This window comes from Eschscholzia californica, unplaced genomic scaffold (genome assembly GCF_041429995.1).
Source record: "Eschscholzia californica isolate CP2 unplaced genomic scaffold, dmEscCali1.0.p SCAF_1, whole genome shotgun sequence".
In the NCBI taxonomy this organism is placed as follows: domain Eukaryota; kingdom Viridiplantae; phylum Streptophyta; class Magnoliopsida; order Ranunculales; family Papaveraceae; genus Eschscholzia; species Eschscholzia californica.
In genome coordinates this window covers 47994049-48011574 of record NW_028238198.1, presented here as the reverse complement: position 1 = coordinate 48011574, position 17526 = coordinate 47994049, and the positions used below count along the sequence as shown (strand labels likewise).

Genomic DNA, 17526 nt, shown 5'->3' with positions numbered 1-17526 from the left:
ATTAGATTTTTCCGCAAATCGGGTATGTGTCTTACGTCCGTCAATGTTCTCACCACTCCATCGTGCATCTTGATACGTATTGTTCCGAGTCCCACAGTTTTACATATACTATCGTCACCCAGTATAACTGTACCACCATCTATACTCCTATAGGTAGTAAACCACTCCCTATTTGGACACATATGGTTTGACGCCCCTGAATCAAGCATCCACTTATCGGAGATCTTCTCAGACACCTCTGTTACCGAGAAACATTCGTCAGGGTCTTCTAACACATATCCCGCCTCTTGCATCTCTTGTTTCCCCTTGTAGCCTTCGTTCTTTTGCTTCAACTTTTTTTTTTGGACAAGCCGCTTTAAAGTGGCCAAGCTCACCACAACTAAAGCACGTTTTCTTGAAAGCGCCTCTAGATTTGGATCTAGATTTCCCGCACTTTCCCTTTCCCCTTTCATTACTCATCCCCCTCGTTACAAATAACCCTTGTGTTTGTTCCTTGTCTACTCTACCCAACGCCATACTGCTAGTAGCAACCTTACGAAGGTCATCCGCTAATAGCGAATTTCTCGTCTCTTCCATGCTTAGACTATCACCAACAAGCATCAAAGTTTGAACAAGGTTCCCATAGGATTTAGGCAATGAAAGTAACAATATGAGGGCTTGGTCCTCAACCTTAACATCAATATCCTACAAATCTGAGATAATCCTGTCAAACCTATTCACATAATCCTGAATAGAAGAACCCTCTTCCATTCTACATGTGAATAATTTGGATTTTAAGTAGACCCGATTCGTTAAAGTTTTCATCATGAAACTGCTTTCTAGCTTTAACCACACACTCGCCGCCGTTGTTTCTTCGTCTACTAGGAACGCCACGTCCCTCTCAAGACACAACATAATGGTAGCCCGTGCTTCGAGATCTAACTCTTCCCAATCCTCATCTGACATATCTCCTGGAATCTTTCCCGTCAACGTCTTGTGGAATTTCTACGAGATTAACAGATTTTTCATATGCATCCGCCAATAAGAAAAATCGTTTTTCCCATTGAACTTCTCTATCTCATATTTCCCTGATTTGACCGTACCACTTCTCGATCCCATCTTCTCTTCGTTCAATTTCAACAAGGCTCTGATACCAATTGTTAGTTCTGAAAGTCGCGGAAGCTCGAACCTATTCTAGAAATTGATCCGATTATGAAAATTAATCGAAAAGCTATGCCAAAATCAAATATGCGAACAGAATTTAACGAGGTTCAGCTTAAAGCCTACGTCCTCGGGCGAACAAGAAATCTTTATTGAAGGATAGATGAAGACGACTCACACAACCCGCAAGTTCGTCCCAAGATGGTAACGTATAGAATTTAACCTTCTATACTAAATCTTCGACGACCGAGAAATTAAACACCGCTTAAAACTATGAACAAAATTTCTCTCTCACTTGCTCTCTCTCTAGCTCTCTCTAAAGAAGAGTTGTTGAGTCGTTGTGGTTGTTGTTGATACAAAGCACTTAACCCTTTTTTATATTATTATAAGCCGGTGGGGGAACCAAATTGAGAACCAAAATTGGAAACTTCAAACCCGCCATAAGCCACAAACCGCCTATTGCCATCTAAAAGCAATTTGGAAACCTGCTCTCACAGTATCATAAAATGGTCCAAGGAAGCCAGCCAACAATCAATCATCTTGAGTAATGGTCTAAAGAAATGCAGTAAGAAAAGTGGTAACAACATTGTTGTAAGGAAAAACATCTTTCAACATGAGTTACGTGAATTATCTATCTAAACTGGGGGACATTCGACCCATCCTGACGTACTAAATTTATAATGTAGCGACACAACGAAAACGAAACAATTCATCGCTAGGAAGAAGGTTAGGAATCAAATCTGTAAACTTACCAATTGAAACCACGTAAAACTTGCCTTATTAGATGATAGACAAAACACTTCGTCCCATAAGCCTTTCTTACTGATTATTCCATGAAGCATTCGAGTAATATGCTCACTAGTATGGAATTATCCAAGAAAGAATTCTCTTGTGCAAAACAATAAGCATGAATGTATGGGCAGTCCATCAAATATGAATCTCATTAGATTGCCAAACATCATAAGTGAATTACCAAGAAAACTAATTAAAAAAGTTTTTAAAGCTTATTTTCTTCACCAAGACATTTCAGAATTTCTTCCATAGAATCCTTCTTCACCTCGAGGTATGGCCCATTTGGTAGCCCAACATAACTTGGTGGTTGAACATGGTATTGCTGTTCCTAGTGGCTAGTGGGTTGAAACCTTAAATATCTAATGGTTATGTTATATTTCTAGTCAACTCTTAAACGAAATTGATAATCCATCATATGTTATGTTTTATATCTATTGGTAATGATGACCTTATACCCCTTTGACGATGATAAGTTATATCAAACGGATCGATTGATTATTGGTCTCTCTTTTTATTGAACGAATTTATATATGTTTTATCTAGAAAATCAGCCCTAGTTGGTGAGATATGTAATATGTTATATCAAACAAATAATTCATTGGCTAACTCTCCATTTGATGTTCTGGTAATTGTATTTGATTCAAGCACAAAATAGTACAGCTGAAATGGATATAATGAACTTTAAAAGGGATGCCATCTGATAAGAATCACAAAACATCTGGAGATATAAAGTTTTTTAGTCTATATTTGTTAGTTCAAAATGAAACAATTTGACTTTGTTTATTACTGATTAAAACCAACAAAGACATAGATTAAACCACATATGACATGATAAGATTTAACAAAACCAATTGAAGTTCCATCAAAATCCAAAACACAAGCATAACTTACTACTCAGATTCATAACAAAATGAAAACCATACTTCTATAGATGATACATAAATCAATGGAGTAATCATCAATCAAGCAGTTAATTCCTCTTCTTTGTGGGTCTCAATGACGACATCGGATTGAGGATAGGCCACACAGGTGAGTACCCAACCATCTTCAATCTGATCATCATCGAGGAAACCTCCGTCGGATTGGTCTACAGTCCCTCCAGCTACTTTGCCGGCACAAGAAGAGCAAGAACCAGCACGGCAAGAGTAAGGAAGATCGATACCTTCCTCCTCGGCCTGGTCAAGAATGTAAACATCATCTGGGCAGTCAAATTCTTGAGGTCCTTCAGGTGTAATCAACTTCACTTTGTATGTAGCCATTGCTGTTATTCGCCCTCCTCGGCCGCCTTTTAGCCCAAACAAAGCTTGACCCACGTTAACAAACGAGCGAAGACTCGAAGTTGGCTGTCTTCTAATGAAAGATGTGCTCACCATGGTGCCTGAAAGTGGGGAAGAAGTTGCCATTTTTTCTGTGGGTTGGCTGAAGAGAGTAGAAGAGACTTTTTTCCTTAGATGGTTTGAGAACTATAAAATGGGTTTCTTAGCTCACACAAGAGAGAAAGAAAGAAGCAACCTGTGGCTATAAGAGATAAGAAAATGTGTTCTATCCTGACACGTGGCAGCTGATAATGGGTTGGTTTATCTCTTTCCCTTTGAAGTTCACAAGGTTATCGTTTGTTTCTGACTGCCACAAATTTATTATCTATGATAGAGTTGAGGCTGGCCAATTAATAACACTACACTCCCCTTACACCTTCGAATACATCAACTGAATAAACGAGGCGATTTTCTGCAAAGATGTCTTCCTCGTACGGGGACGTTTGAATAGTAAAAAGAGGGTGCATTGTTAGAATTGCTCTTTCCTGTAAACATATTCGGGCATTCTATACTTTTGAGTAAAAATGAGACAGTATGCCAAAGAAGAGTTAAATCGGTTTATATATTTTGAGTGAAATGAAACATAGATTATTCCTATGCTTAAGGTCCAATGAGAAACCAAGATATAAGGAATCTGAGTATATTATGTTTACTATCTTATGTTATTAGTCTCTGCACTTTAATTTAGTTCATAAAAACTTGCTACTACACTAAACAGCCGTGAATAATAAAAACTTCCCGATCTAGATATGAACCGTATCCCCAAAACTCGCTTAGGTTCCATCTAAGAGACCAAACAGAGACTAAGCCTCTTCTGAAACACTTCTACCACGGAATTAAGTCGGTAGGCTTAATCACATTTGATGTTTCTGTAAATTCTCCTAACGAATAAAGTAGATCCCAAATAACCAACAGCACCTGCAAATCCACATAGAAGAAGAAATGAATAAGAGCCATTGAGAGGAGTGAGACATTATAATAAGACAAGAACAAGCATTCTGAAATCTGACTTGCATAGATTCAGACCTTGAGTCAGATTTCATATCTTACTTTGAGAAAAAAAAAAAAAACATACTACCCAAAGACTATTTGCTAGTTATTAGAACTAATATCAAGGTTAATCTGTCAAATATGAGAAAGTGTAGAAACTCACCACAGAGGATTCCTAAACCAAGACAGAACATGAGAGTGTATCCAAAATAGAAGCTAGTCTGGAAGAAGCCTGACATTTTGGTCTTCACATAATAGTAGTATATCGAGTAGAGGTACACATATACAGCTGTTGAAGCAGCAGAAAAGAATGAAGTCCATTGCCAATGATAATTCTCGGCGTTGAGCAAGAAATATGTCCCCACAATTGTAACACAGATAGTAACAATTACGAGAATCACGAAAACTAGCAACATAAAGCCGTATACATAATACACCTGCCATCCAGATAAGTGCAAGTCAAATGAGATGATTGGGTTTGTATATAGAATGAATGGTAGTTTGAGTGAGAACTAGCACCTAGGTATAGGTAGAAAGATCTATGTACCAAAGGATAACAAAATAGTTCATGTTCATCTCAAGCCATTAGATTAATGACATTTACCTTGTAGTTCCAGAAGGATGTAAAGACGAAATACATTTCGATGAATATGCTGCCAAAAGGAAGCAATCCTCCCACCAATGAAACAACTGACGGTGTGAGATACCATTTCTTCTCAGGGATTGGACGGGGAATGGTTTTCACACGACAAGGATTGTTTGGAGCACCACTCCAATTCTTGCCAACAACTGTCCCGAGAAGTGCTAGAGGGAAAGAGATGAAAGCCCAGATGACTAATACAACCACCATGGTACCAAAAGGAATAGCAGCTAGAGATCTGTAACCTATAGCAACTGTATTTAGAGCGAACCCAATCCCAAAGCACATGAATGGAAAAAGTGACGCTGTGAGGATCATCGACTTAATCCAGCTTTTACCTGAGGGTCAGAGATAAGAGCTAAAGACATCAAATTACAAAAAAGAGTGATTGTAATATAAAATCTTCAACACATATTTAAACATTAAAAACTTCCATTGTGTGATTTAAATACAAAAATTATTAATGAACTGCCAAATGAAGATAATTGGGTGATGGCAAACATACCACCATAACGTGAGTACAGCCCACCGCTGACGTAACCCGAAATGAAGGATGTAAGAGCATAACATACTATAAAAGTGGTAACGATTGCTCCTCGCCTGAAAGATATTTAATTAGTCCTTTGCTGGTTGGACCAGAACAACTGGACCAATGTAAAATAACACAAAGTATGAAGTAGATATTATAAATGGAACTGGATCCTACAAAGATGGCGTGCACTGCACTATCAACAATGGAGTAAACACGAGGAAACAAAAGATGATCACGAAATTGTTACATAGCAAGTAAGAGTAGACTTAAGTATCCGATAGCTCAAGAACATACCCAATATATAACATCCCAACAATAGCCAATAGGATGACTAGGAGAACAAGCATGACCAGCTGAGCACCTGTCCCAACAACTGCTGAAAGTAAAACCAAATTGCGGGGAGGGCGAAAAACATCTCCATGGACAAGTTTCCAGCCAGACTCTTCGCTCACATCTCTTTCCTGATGATATAAGTGTCGAGATAACCTTTAAACGATTAAATTTATTTCAAAGATTGTTTAGAAGAAAAGGAAGCTGAAGAAGAAACTGAAAACTGAATTGACCGAATCGTAACAATAGAAACTTCACCAGGATCTCCAGATCATCGTCTTCTCGGGCATATTTGGCGTAGTCGTTTCGAAGAGTTCTCATTAATATCATTGACACCAAACCAGTAAGGAAGATAACCATCATGAAAGAATTGAAAATAGAGAACCAATGAATCTGAAATACAACAACCAAGCTAAATGTAAATTTCAACTCCAATAGCGACAAAAGCTATTAGTACTACTCACCAGAGACCATAAGTGGAGGGGTTAAGGCAACACTGCTCGTTGGAGCAGAGGGGGCCTTGAGCAGATAGTAAAACATATAGGAATTTTATGTTCAGTTGCAAGCTTTAATTGCCAGAGAGTCATACTTTAGCCGTGTCAGACAGTCAGAGAGTCATACGCTCAGATTACTCAAGTCAGACACTAGGAACCTCTCTGGCACTCGCAGTCACTTCAGCGATTATAATATGAGGTTTGTTAATGTACACGTTAATGATCGTATTAGAACCATAACGTACAATGTTGGGTTAACGTCTCCGTATATTGAAACATCGGTTGATCCAAAAGTAGAAAGTGTTAAGTGAAAAAAAATAAGATATAAAGTACATATGTATGACCAAGTCCCCACTGTGGCCTTTCCACTCACAATGCCCGACACACATTGTATCGACTAGTGGTGTCTGTTACATAGTTTAGCACTTACTTTGCCTTGTTCCAGTATCCATGTGAAAAACTGAAACCTTATCCTCAAATTAAACACAAGTCCTTTTCAACCACTGGACTTACCTAAAATAGTAGTAATATATATACATATGTACATTCACACACATATTAGTGCTGAGGAAAATTTAGTTGATGAATGTAAGGTGAAACAATTTCCTACAGCTCATATTTTAGTTTGGTATGTACAGCAGGTGTGGTTGTAGCAAATTAATTATATATCAAATGCTCTTCTGAGCGTTACTTTCTTCCTCTTTCTTGGGTTCCTGGGGTTTACTTTGTTATGCATTATTCCTTCTCAAAAACATGTGTATTTTTTATGCTATTCTTGTAAATAGCTTACTGACTACTTAACGACTTACAAATACGAGGTATTCCCCATGCCTTACTTAGCTTAACTATCGTTCTAGAAAAGAGATTAGATACCAACCTGATGCTCAAAGAAAGGATAGTCCAGGTAAACATCAAAACGCCGTGCAAATGTGATATTTGTTGGAATCCACTTCACTGAATATGTCATGTCTAATACCTTCCCGACTTCCAAGGGTTTAGGATTTTCTTGGGTAAGATTAACGTGAATAATCTGAACAAAATTAAAAAAGACAAAATTAAACACCAGAAACAGATATCTATAATGATCAGTAGGGAGTTTAGAAGCCACAAACCTGCTCCCCGTTGTATTTAACAACAATATCCTTATGTGTATACAGATTACGTTTGTTGTTGTCACTGTTTTTATCAGAATGTGGCTCACCAACAAAACCTGATCATCGTCACATATCCATTCATGAGAAATCAAATAAGACAATCTAAACGGACACGAAATTGAACTGACAGGATTGAGACAAGTGCATACCCCATAAAGGCAGATCGTCTGGAGAAGCAATCAGCAGACAGAAAAAATGTAAACAATTAGAACTCCAAAGACGAACATCCAAAAAAAATCTTGAATTTAGGGAAAGAACATTAAGCCATGCTGAAGACTCAAATTATTAGGTACGAAATGTGGAAATCATAAGAATACCATACCCATGAAGAATTCAAACCAATATGTATTCTCAATTGCATCCGTAAACTGTTTAACCTTCGCATTATCCAGATTAATCTCACAAATGGAACTCCTTTCCACATTTTCTGCTCAAAAACATGATAGAAAAGTGCCTTTTATTGTAACTTAGCTATTACAAAGAAAGAAGTTGAAATTTAAAAAAAAAAAAAAAAAAAAAAAAAAGGTCTACATACTTTTAAATTTTATTTCAATCTGGCTATCAATGAGTTCGTTTCCACCGAGCACCTCTCCAAGTCCACCCCACTTGTGAGCTGCTTTGCCAGGTGACTGGCAAAAGGGAAGGCTGTAATAGTTATATGTTTCTTGTGGATTATTATAAGGGCCAACTTTGTTTACCCAAAGAGTAACTCGATCTTCTTGTTGATACTGCAGGTAGAAATCAGATAGCAATTAGCAAAGGTTTGCATGAAATATTTGTAGGAAAGTGGTAGCAATAATAGCTCAGCAAAAAACTGTGCCTCCTACTGTTTGAAAAATTGATTGGACTGCCTTACTGCCTTTCACTGGCAATGAAGAAAAAAAGGAAAATCAAAGTAAAATGCTAGTATGATATCAACATCCAGATTAAATAAACAAAAACAATGAAATGAACCACTACGTAACTTGTATTCTGCCAAGATACCTTTACCCAGAACATGAGCACTAATAGATAGTGGCAAGGGGAAATTTGCAACAACCATCCTAAAATGTACAAGTTCATTTGCCAGGGCTAAGCTAGAAACCCACCCATGGTACTATAGTGGACAGCAACGGTGGCAATTAAAGCAAGTATTCCCCATTTTCTGATCCCACGGCTCTTTACAAATATAAAGCCAAACTTAAGGAAACATGAGATTTCTCGGTTGGTCAGTTATATAATACTATAATATCCCCAGGGTAAGAAAAAACTGACTATACAATATCTAACTACATAAAAAAGCCACTCCCCATTGTGATGAATGAGATTTCAAAAGGTTTTCAAGAGTTTGATAGGGATCATGATGGAGACCATCCTTAGCCGCATGGGCTTCTCGGCCATGGCAAAATAAGGTCTCACGGTTAAGTCACCTAGGGTTTGGAATTGGATATTTTCAAAGTAAGGTATTTTATTTGTTTAGGAGTTTTCAAGATTAGGATTAGTAGCAATCGAGGAAACTAGAGTTTAGTGATTATCGTATTTCATATTTTGTGTTTATCCAGGACTCCAGGTTTGTCTAAAACTCTGTATAAGAGAGTCTAGGTCATCTTTTATTATTATCAATTAAATATTTATCAATCAAGATTATTATTAATCAAGTTTAATGTTTTTATCGTTATTTTATCAGTTTATTTAGTTATCTTATCATAGTTTTAATGGTGGATTCCATTAGTTTAACGCTTCCGCAACAATCTACATCAGCTGGTATTCAGAGCTTGAAGAATCAGGGAACAGAAAATGAACTTTTTTCATAGATACATCTCATCTTGAATGTTGGAAAAGTTTTTCACGTTTAGGCTAGGATCCCTTTCGAGATTCACAACAACTCTATGTTGATCGAAAAGATCAAGAAAAATTAATAACGTTTCCAAAATTCCTCTATTTGATGCTTAATATCATATAAATTTTTGGATTCAACAGGTAGAAGATCGGTTCATAAATCCGACATGTTCATGACGAGGATAAGGTTTTTGTCGTTGAACAACACTTATCCGAAAGAGTCTACGACAAATTCAAGGAGATGCAGTGGAGACTCTTTGATCAAGGAAACTCATTCATTGATGATTGGAATCAAGTGAAAAGTATTTTTCGGTATGCTTTCCTTCCTTTGGATGAGTATTTGTCTTATTCTGAATCACAAATTGATTCTAGAAAGCAATCATCACATATTTTCTCGACTACCAGTGTTGAAGAAGAAGTCTGCTACAATAAGATAAATGGGTTCTTTCAGACAGAGGAAGAAGGAAACAACTCGCCGTTTGCCGATCCAACCCCCAATCCGGCTGCACATGTTTCTACTTCAACTGATTCGGTTGCTCTAACTACGGTTTCGACCTCTCATAATGTTGGCCGAACTGCTGCCCTAGCCGCACCACATGGTTTTCTCCTCGCCACAAGAGATATCTCCGTTAAGGTTGCATCTGATCAATCTTTTGAGTTAGTCCATAAGTGAAATATCAATGACTTGGATTTTGACTGGGAGCATTCAAAACTTCAACATCAACAAAATTATTTGATAGCTTCATATGTTTGGGAACCCGGAGATAACCCACAGCTGTCAAATTCATTCAATCTTATTCCTACTGATCTAGTTGTGAATATTTTGACAAGAAAAGCAGGTAACATATATAATATCTTGTACGACGCGAATTGGCAAAAGAAAGTGATTTGGACAAACAAATAAGTTGGATTCACGAGTATCATGATTTATTGACTTCTTATCTTTCAAAATTTCCAAGAACTGCTTACTTCAACTGCAAAGATCTTGATTTGGATGTAAATAACATGAATGGTATGTTCAGTTACTTTACTTGAAAGAAGTGGGGGTATAAATATTTTAAGCTCAACTGTGAGAGATTAGTACTAATAATGAATACAATTGATCTCGTTGAGTTGTTGTTGCATACATATATCAAACCACTAGCTGATGTTCCAGGTCATGCATACTTTCATACTTAGGTCAAAATATTCAAATTGAAGCGGCACATTAAGCTAAGATTAATGTATCTAAAGCTAAGTTGAAAGGTGGGACAGGAGCTAAATTGAGATTGGGTCAAACTGTTCAGGATGCGGCAAAAATAGACCACTATTTTTTTTGGGAACCAAATAATTTGTTGGTCTTTATTTGTTCTCTAGAATTCACTTCTTCACTTGATGGTCGGAACCTCGATAAGTTATTTGAGGTGGTTATTTGATGCAAATGATTCTAAAATATGTTAGAAATTCTCTAGGGTATGGAGTAGTCAAGTCAGTAGTCTAATTAGTCAACGAATATTAAATTTTAAATATTAATGAAGTATCTAGGTAATGTCAGAGTTGTCTAGTTGCTGTCGAGAGAAGTGGAACGGTTGTATCTGGAATGGTGTAAGTAGGGAAGCTCTCTAGTTTGTAAGTCAGTCTACATCTTTCTGAAATTAAGGAATAGTAAAGTTATTTCCTAGCAAAGGGTTCTCAAAGTCTTTTCCTTGGTTTCAACTCAAGAAATCAGGACTCCGACGGTGTTTGGAGTATTACCCTTCCAATTCTAAGGAAGCAAGTACTAATCTGTTTGCTTTATTATTTAAAGAAACAAGGTCCTATACATATCGGGATGGAAGACGATATTCATTGTTGTTTTTCCAAGAAAGAATGAGGTAGTATTTGTTGTTTCTTTCATCAAACTAAAAGATGACGGACGATGTCGCAATTTATCAGAAGTTTATTCAATACTGTTGATTTTGCGAAATTCTTCGTATCAGGGGATCCAGATTATAATGGTGCTTCGGATCATCATTATCTTCTTCGAATTTTCGGCAAATTTCGTGCAAAATGGGAATTAAGGATCGCATTGTTGAGTCTCACTTGAGGGCAAGTTCATTCTCGGACGGGGAGTATGATGGAGACCATCCTTAGCCGCATGGACTTCTCGGCCATGGCAAAGTCGGGTCTCACGGTCATGTCACCTAGCCACCTAGGTTTAGGAATTGGATATTTTCAAATTTAGGTATTTTATTTGTTTAGGAGTTTTCAAGATTAGGATTAGTAGCAATTGAAGAAACTAGAGTTTAGTGATTATCGTATTTCATATTTCATGCTTATCTAGGTTTGTCTAAAACTCTATATAAGAGAGTCTAGGTCGTCTTTTATTTATTATCAACTGAATATTCATCAATCAAGTTTATCAAGTTTATTATTAATCAAGTTTATCGTTTTTCTCGTTATTTTATCATTTTATTTAGTTATTTTGTCATAGTTTTAATGGTGGATTCCATTACTTTAACGCTTCCGCAACAATCTACATCAGATTATCTCATGACTAAAGGCCTCTTTTTCATATACTATTTGCTTACATTGAAACTGTTTGAAATAAAGTTCAGTAGAAGTATAACCCTTTTCGTTGATCGAGACAAATTCGATTTACAAGGTACAATCTACATATTCATGACCAAGTGAATCATTTTCCTATTTATTTAAAACACCAATGACATATAATAAAAACAATAGAGTAAAGCAGTTACTAGCTTATAAAAGAACAAAAAAAATTGTCTGAATTAACTGGTAGTTATGGCAGATTGCCTATATCAGCTCTTTTCACCCATTTCTTTCAGAATTTACACATTAGATTAGGGTAATTTCTATAATGACTATTTAAAGGAGGGAGATAATGACAATAAAACCAACTTTGAGATCAAACCCTCGTGAAAAACAAGACCAGTAAATCTCATTTTTAACAGCTATCTACTAGTAACATTTTATGATTGAGTTACAAATAGATCTAACGAAAACGAAATCAAAATTTGAAAGGAATAACGAAACAAGCAAAAGAAGATCTATGAAACTTTGAGCTGATTTATTTTAAACTTACCTTGTGATCTGACTCGGAAGCAAATGAGGAAGGGATGAAGACGGAGAATAGGATAGAAAGAGAAATGGCGATTAAGAAAGATAATAATCTGACATTGAAACCCATCATCCCGCCTGGTTTCCTCCCAGAGATCCTGATTATTGATAAAAACTGGTTTTTCGTTTTTTTTAGAGAGAGAAAGTTTAAAGAGAACCAACCTGACTTAACTCGTACATTTAAATTTTGAGAAAAGAAAAGGAGGGTTTGTGTGCATTTCAATTCTTCTTTCTTTTTCAATCAAATGGGACTTAAAATTGTTGTCAGGGTGCCTCCTCAGGTTGGTGTCTCAGTGGGGCACCTATCTGCCCATGATCCAATGGAAGATCCATCTTATCTATATGTAGGCTAGGCATAGTGCTTATATTCATATGATATGATCATGCATCCATTTGGCCGGCTAAACGGTCGATCGGCCATAGAGTCGTAATATTGAGATCTGGTATGAAAGAGTGAACACTGAAATTTGATTTAGAAGTGTGACACGTTGTTATTTAACTTGTATATATATCAGGGGAAAGTAGGACTTCTTGTAATTTTTTGTTAACAAACTTAGCATACTTGTCTTTAGAAATCTTAAATACTTCTCAATAGACTTCAAGTAGCAGACGTTGTGCCCAAACAATGACTATTGGTTAAGGGGTAACCTCTTGCTTCGTGTGCTTTTACGCTTGTGAAGGCTATATATGAGCATGGTTCTTCTCTTGAGTATTATCTTTGTGTAAGTTGTTTTGGTGATACGGCTTGACGGAGGAACGACCTCAAAATGTAAGTTTGGTGTGGGATTACTATCGTTACATATTCAAAGTTGAATTGTTGATGAAGTGTTGTCCCTTTCTTAGTTGCTGAGACTACAACTTACGTGATAAAATGTTTCCTCGTCTCCAAAAACAAGTCTAAATCTGGCAAGAATACTTATTATAAAATATGATTTTACTAAAGATACGAATGTACAAAACAAATTCATATTTACAAGTAATTTGCTCATAATAAAATTCAAATTTTAGACTGGGAACACAAACACGGCCTAAGTCTAATTTTGCATTGAAAATCCAACATTTAGTCCTCATTACGAAAAGAAATACAAAAAAAAAAACAAATTTAGTGGTAATTAAAGAGTGTAACGTCCTTTCATCCTCAGTATATATATAAATTGAGTGTAATAAAGCAAAGATTCACCAATCAATGTATACGTCACGGAGAAAAAAAAACAGTCCTGAAATGTAGGAGAAGTGCAGAATATCAATCGAGAATTGTACACATAAAGCATAATTTGGAATGCTCATAGATATTATAGAATTAGACAGAAAAAGAGATGAAGAGGCAGAGTATTAATTGGATTTTATTTGATGTTGTTTGCTTTCTTTAGATTGTTAAGCAAGTCGGTGCTAAAGTCCCAGAGTTTTTTACTCAAAACAACGTCTTGTGCTTGTGAGGAAGGGGGCGTTTCTTTGCAATCGACGAAGTATTTTCCAGTAACACCTTTCACGTCAGGATGGAGAGCAAGATAACATGTTGTTGATGCACCCTGCAACATAATCACACATTTTATACCTTCTTGAATCCCATATGCTGGTGAGGATGGTCTTGGTCTGTTGTGGGTAGTCTTAGCCCTTTCTTACCCAAAAGTTAGCTCGAGGTAAGATTTTCTCTACACTCATAAACTCACTATGTACCCCTTCCACCACCAATGTGGAATTATATCTAAGAATCTCTCTCCTCACACATTGCCTTCGATTTTGAAAGTTACTGGGCCGAAATATGTTTTATCCTGAACTTAGATACCAGTTGGTGGATGGTCTTTGGCCTATTTTACCCTAAAAGCTAACTCAATAAACTCGCCTCGTTTTCTTTCACCGCCAATATGAGATTATCCTAGCATCTTTTTTATTCTACATATTATAACAGTTCACGTGGTTTTAAGTTCACTATCGATCAATCTATGTGCTAAAAGGAAAGGAAAGGCGAGCTTAACCACCCTTTCCAAGGCTCGTCCTTAATGACGTCTTTCTCTCCCTCTTATACATTAAAAGTTAGCTCAAAGGTTCATCTTGAAATCCCAATAAGTATCTTTATACCTGAGGTATGTCTTTCATAAATGGCTTTGATAATATTGTCAGCATATGCAATGGAATTCCTGCATTAAGAACAAACAAAATTTTGTTCTCGGAAACAAGAACGATTCAAAATAGTTTACCAATATAAACTGAGGAAATAGATACTAACCTTTCAAATTCATATATCGAACAATATTAGTGGCTATTATTCCTGGATGTAGAGAATTTACCGTGACATTACTCCCCTCCTCCTAATTCATAATATTATTCCATAGTGAAAAAAAAAACAATACACTATTAAATCAAGATAATGTGAAATTTAAACTCAAAAAGACAACACGAAATTGGAAAATATTGGAAGATAGCTAAACAATGCTAGAAACATAGACAAGGTTAACTGTGAGAAGCCGTTGGTTTCAGTCTTAGTACTTTAAGGGCACCAAAAAGGTAACATGAACACCAAATTAGCATCTAACATAATCTCCATATTGCCATAAAATTAAATATTAGACTCACCTCCAAATGTCGAGCTAACTCGTTTGCATGTAGCACATTCGCAAGCTTAGATCGGCTATAAGCTTGATATCTATTGTACCTAAATATTTCAGTTACAGTGAAAAAAATCGTTAAAATGGTCATTATGAGCTGATTAACATAAAAACAAATGATAAAAATGGGAAGGCAGCCAAATGGTTGCGACGGTTTGCAACATGGTTGCCCCAGTTTTGCGAAATGGTTGCGACAGTTTTCCAAAGAGATGCGACAACTTGCAAAAAGGTTGCAAAAAAATAGCGGATTTTTAACTAAATAAAACACATTTCTTTTTGTGTTTTTCAATAAACAAAATATACGTACTGGCAGGGGCGGAACCAGGATTTCATATCAAGGAGGGCAAGCCTAAAGACTTTATAAAATAAGCTTCTACATAAAATACATAGGGTCTTACAAGATACAAGACAATTTACAAATAAACGTAACATTAGAGTACCAAAATATCGATAGATCTTTATTAATCATTCAACATTTTAAAGAACAAAAAAGTCACATAATTTAATTAATCATTAATATAAAGTTCTCGTGTTATAATTATGCAATAGCACTTTAAGTAGAAAAAATACAAACCCAAGACTGTATCCAAGCAAAAAACAAGATTTCCTATAACAATTGGTTACTTAGTTTGAAACTAAAATGAAACTTAAAAGAGGAGGTGAGGCAGTTAAAGGGTTTTGAACCCGTGCCTTTGGGTTGGAAGCCTAGAGAATCTACCACCAGAGCTAAAGTAATTAGTCAACAATAGTAGTTTTTATTACATATGTGGAGATCAGGCCGGGCAACTGCCCAGCCTGGTCTCCACATAGTTCCGCCCCTGCGTACTGGGTTTTTAACCAAACAAAATACAATTTGTCTTTTTAACTTAAAAAATCTTAAATTGGGTTTCTGACCCAATCTCCTGTAGTTAAAATGACAACATAACTAACCCCTTGTTTATTTTTCAAATAACAAGAAATGATAATGACTTTGGGCCATCGGGGAATGCTTTCAGAAAAAGTTTGTTTTTTTGCATTACGACGGATTTTTTCGAAGTTATGTTTCTTATAATACGAACTATTGTCAAGAAATTGCAAGTTCTAAACTATTCAGAACCATGGTTAAACACTCGTATGCAACCATCAGGAACTCCTCGGTAGGTATAGAATTGTTTACAAGGTTTAAACTCAAATCTGCACGAATAATTAAATCTTTTCTCATTAACAATTTTACTAGAAAAATGAAAAAGAAAAAGAATTTGACTTTTTTTTATACAGTATAATTTTTTCTGGGGTATGCATTCATATAAACATTTGTAAAAGCAACTTAATTAAATCTTACGTTTTTTTTTGTTGCAATAATTAAATCTTACTTGGTCGGGTCGTTAATACTCTCAAGATTAATCAAACAATCTTTTTTAGATCTAGTATGAGCAATAGAGGAGACATTCACTATTCTTCCTTCTACCCCCGTTTTCTTGGCAGTGGTTTTAATCTTGTCCATTAGGAGTTTTGTGAGCAAAAAATGCCCTGCATATCATCACAAAAAAATTTAAAAACATATAAAATGACAATTAACTTTTCGTTTTTTCTTATTCGTATAATTCATTGTACCTAAATGATTTGTAGCAAATTGTAACTCTATTCCATCCACGGAGAGTTCGAAGGGGCTAACCATTATTCCCGCATTATTTCTGTCGAAAAAAACAAAAACATGTACTCAAGTGTAAATGGAGTGTGAGAATAAATAAGTGATAGATCTCAAACATGAAAAGTTGTACTAATTCGTCTTACATGAGTATATTTAGGTGTTTGTTAGAAGAATTGAATGAACGAGCAAATGAGGTTATAGATTTGATGGAGGTCAAGTCCATCTCCATGACATCAAGCTTTGCTTTAGGGTTTTCTTGAAGAAGATTTTCTTTTGTTTTGAGACCACTTTCCAAATTTCTTGCAGGTATAATCACTTTGGCTCCTCTTAAAGCCAATACTCTTGCTGTTTCTTTTCCAATCCCACTACTTGCACCTATACAAGTATTGAGTAGACTTTCAATTTACTACGAGAATAACCATAATAGTATAGGAATTCGGAGTTATATCGATGCGATTGAATTTCGAGAACTTCAAAAGTTGTCATTCATGGTACATTATTGAGTAATATTATTAATTACCTGTGACAATTGCAGTAAGGCCAGTGGCATCGATTCCATCCGTGACTTGTTCAGCTGTGGAGGAGTACCCGAACCCGGATGAAGATCCAGAATTCTGGAACCAGTTCCAAACTCCCATCTTTGCTAGAATATGGCCGAGTTGTTTTCTGCTAATAGGTGGTTTCTTGGTTGGGTTTCTCACTTTCTTGTAGTATATGTGATATATGAATGGAAGGAAAAGTTTTACGTGTTAAAGTTTTTCAAAGATAAGTTTTCAAGTGGTGTTGTGAATACTACTTGTTAAGTGTCTTAATTGGTCATGTCAAATGCCATGTGGAAGACAATCCAACCTAGCTAGCCTAGCCTCTTGTGTTAATATGAAGTTTATCTTTCTAAATTCTTTTGGGGAGTTCTATAAGCGCCTACACTGATTGCCATAGGCGCCCCGTTCACTCAAAATTTTGAGTGATTCATGTGTAAATGGAA

General features: G+C 36.1%; 2 protein-coding genes and 1 pseudogene across 2 annotated transcripts; all 3 read right to left on the bottom strand.

Moving 5' to 3' along the window:
* Nucleotides 1-2693: 2693 nt before the first annotated feature.
* LOC147567279 (ferredoxin-A pseudogene) lies at nucleotides 2694-3421 on the bottom strand (annotated as a pseudogene).
* LOC147567278 (transmembrane 9 superfamily member 1-like) lies at nucleotides 2694-12559 on the bottom strand. Its single transcript, XM_086653914.1, has 12 exons — nucleotides 12271-12559; nucleotides 7924-8116; nucleotides 7711-7815; nucleotides 7538-7555; nucleotides 7347-7444; nucleotides 7112-7264; nucleotides 5999-6133; nucleotides 5705-5871; nucleotides 5384-5478; nucleotides 4843-5216; nucleotides 4402-4675; nucleotides 2694-4166 (listed from the first exon to the last, which is right to left on the bottom strand). The coding sequence occupies exons 1-12, from the start codon at nucleotides 12376-12378 to the stop codon at nucleotides 4099-4101; spliced, it is 1788 nt and encodes a 595-aa protein (XP_086510040.1). The 5' UTR covers nucleotides 12379-12559; the 3' UTR covers nucleotides 2694-4098.
* An 873-nt stretch (nucleotides 12560-13432) lies between these two features.
* Nucleotides 13433-17382, bottom strand: LOC147567277 (short-chain dehydrogenase TIC 32 B, chloroplastic-like). Its single transcript, XM_086653913.1, has 8 exons — nucleotides 17062-17382; nucleotides 16685-16916; nucleotides 16505-16584; nucleotides 16264-16420; nucleotides 14880-14958; nucleotides 14533-14614; nucleotides 14385-14443; nucleotides 13433-13834 (listed from the first exon to the last, which is right to left on the bottom strand). Exons 1-8 carry the CDS (start codon nucleotides 17177-17179, stop codon nucleotides 13649-13651), a joined length of 993 nt encoding a protein of 330 aa, XP_086510039.1. The 5' UTR covers nucleotides 17180-17382; the 3' UTR covers nucleotides 13433-13648.
* Nucleotides 17383-17526: the final 144 nt, after the last annotated feature.

What these genes read in the sequence shown, in the direction of transcription:
- LOC147567278 (XM_086653914.1), bottom strand. Translation starts at nt 12,378, where the DNA reads ATGATGGGTTTCAATGTCAGATTATTATCTTTCTTAATCGCCATTTCT. An exon ending in CTTCCGAGTCAGATCACAAG is followed by an intron (nt 8,117 to 12,270) that starts GTAAGTTTAAAA and finishes TTCTACCTGCAG; the next exon opens with TATCAACAAGAAGATCGAGT. An exon ending in GCTGTACTCACGTTATGGTG is followed by an intron (nt 5,217 to 5,383) that starts GTATGTTTGCCA and finishes TCTGACCCTCAG; the next exon opens with GTAAAAGCTGGATTAAGTCG.
- LOC147567277 (XM_086653913.1), bottom strand. Translation starts at nt 17,179, where the DNA reads ATGGGAGTTTGGAACTGGTTCCAGAATTCTGGATCTTCATCCGGGTTC. An exon ending in AGTATTAACGACCCGACCAA is followed by an intron (nt 14,959 to 16,263) that starts GTAAGATTTAAT and finishes TGAAATATTTAG; the next exon opens with GTACAATAGATATCAAGCTT. An exon ending in AGTTAGCTCGACATTTGGAG is followed by an intron (nt 14,615 to 14,879) that starts GTGAGTCTAATA and finishes ATTATGAATTAG; the next exon opens with GAGGAGGGGAGTAATGTCAC.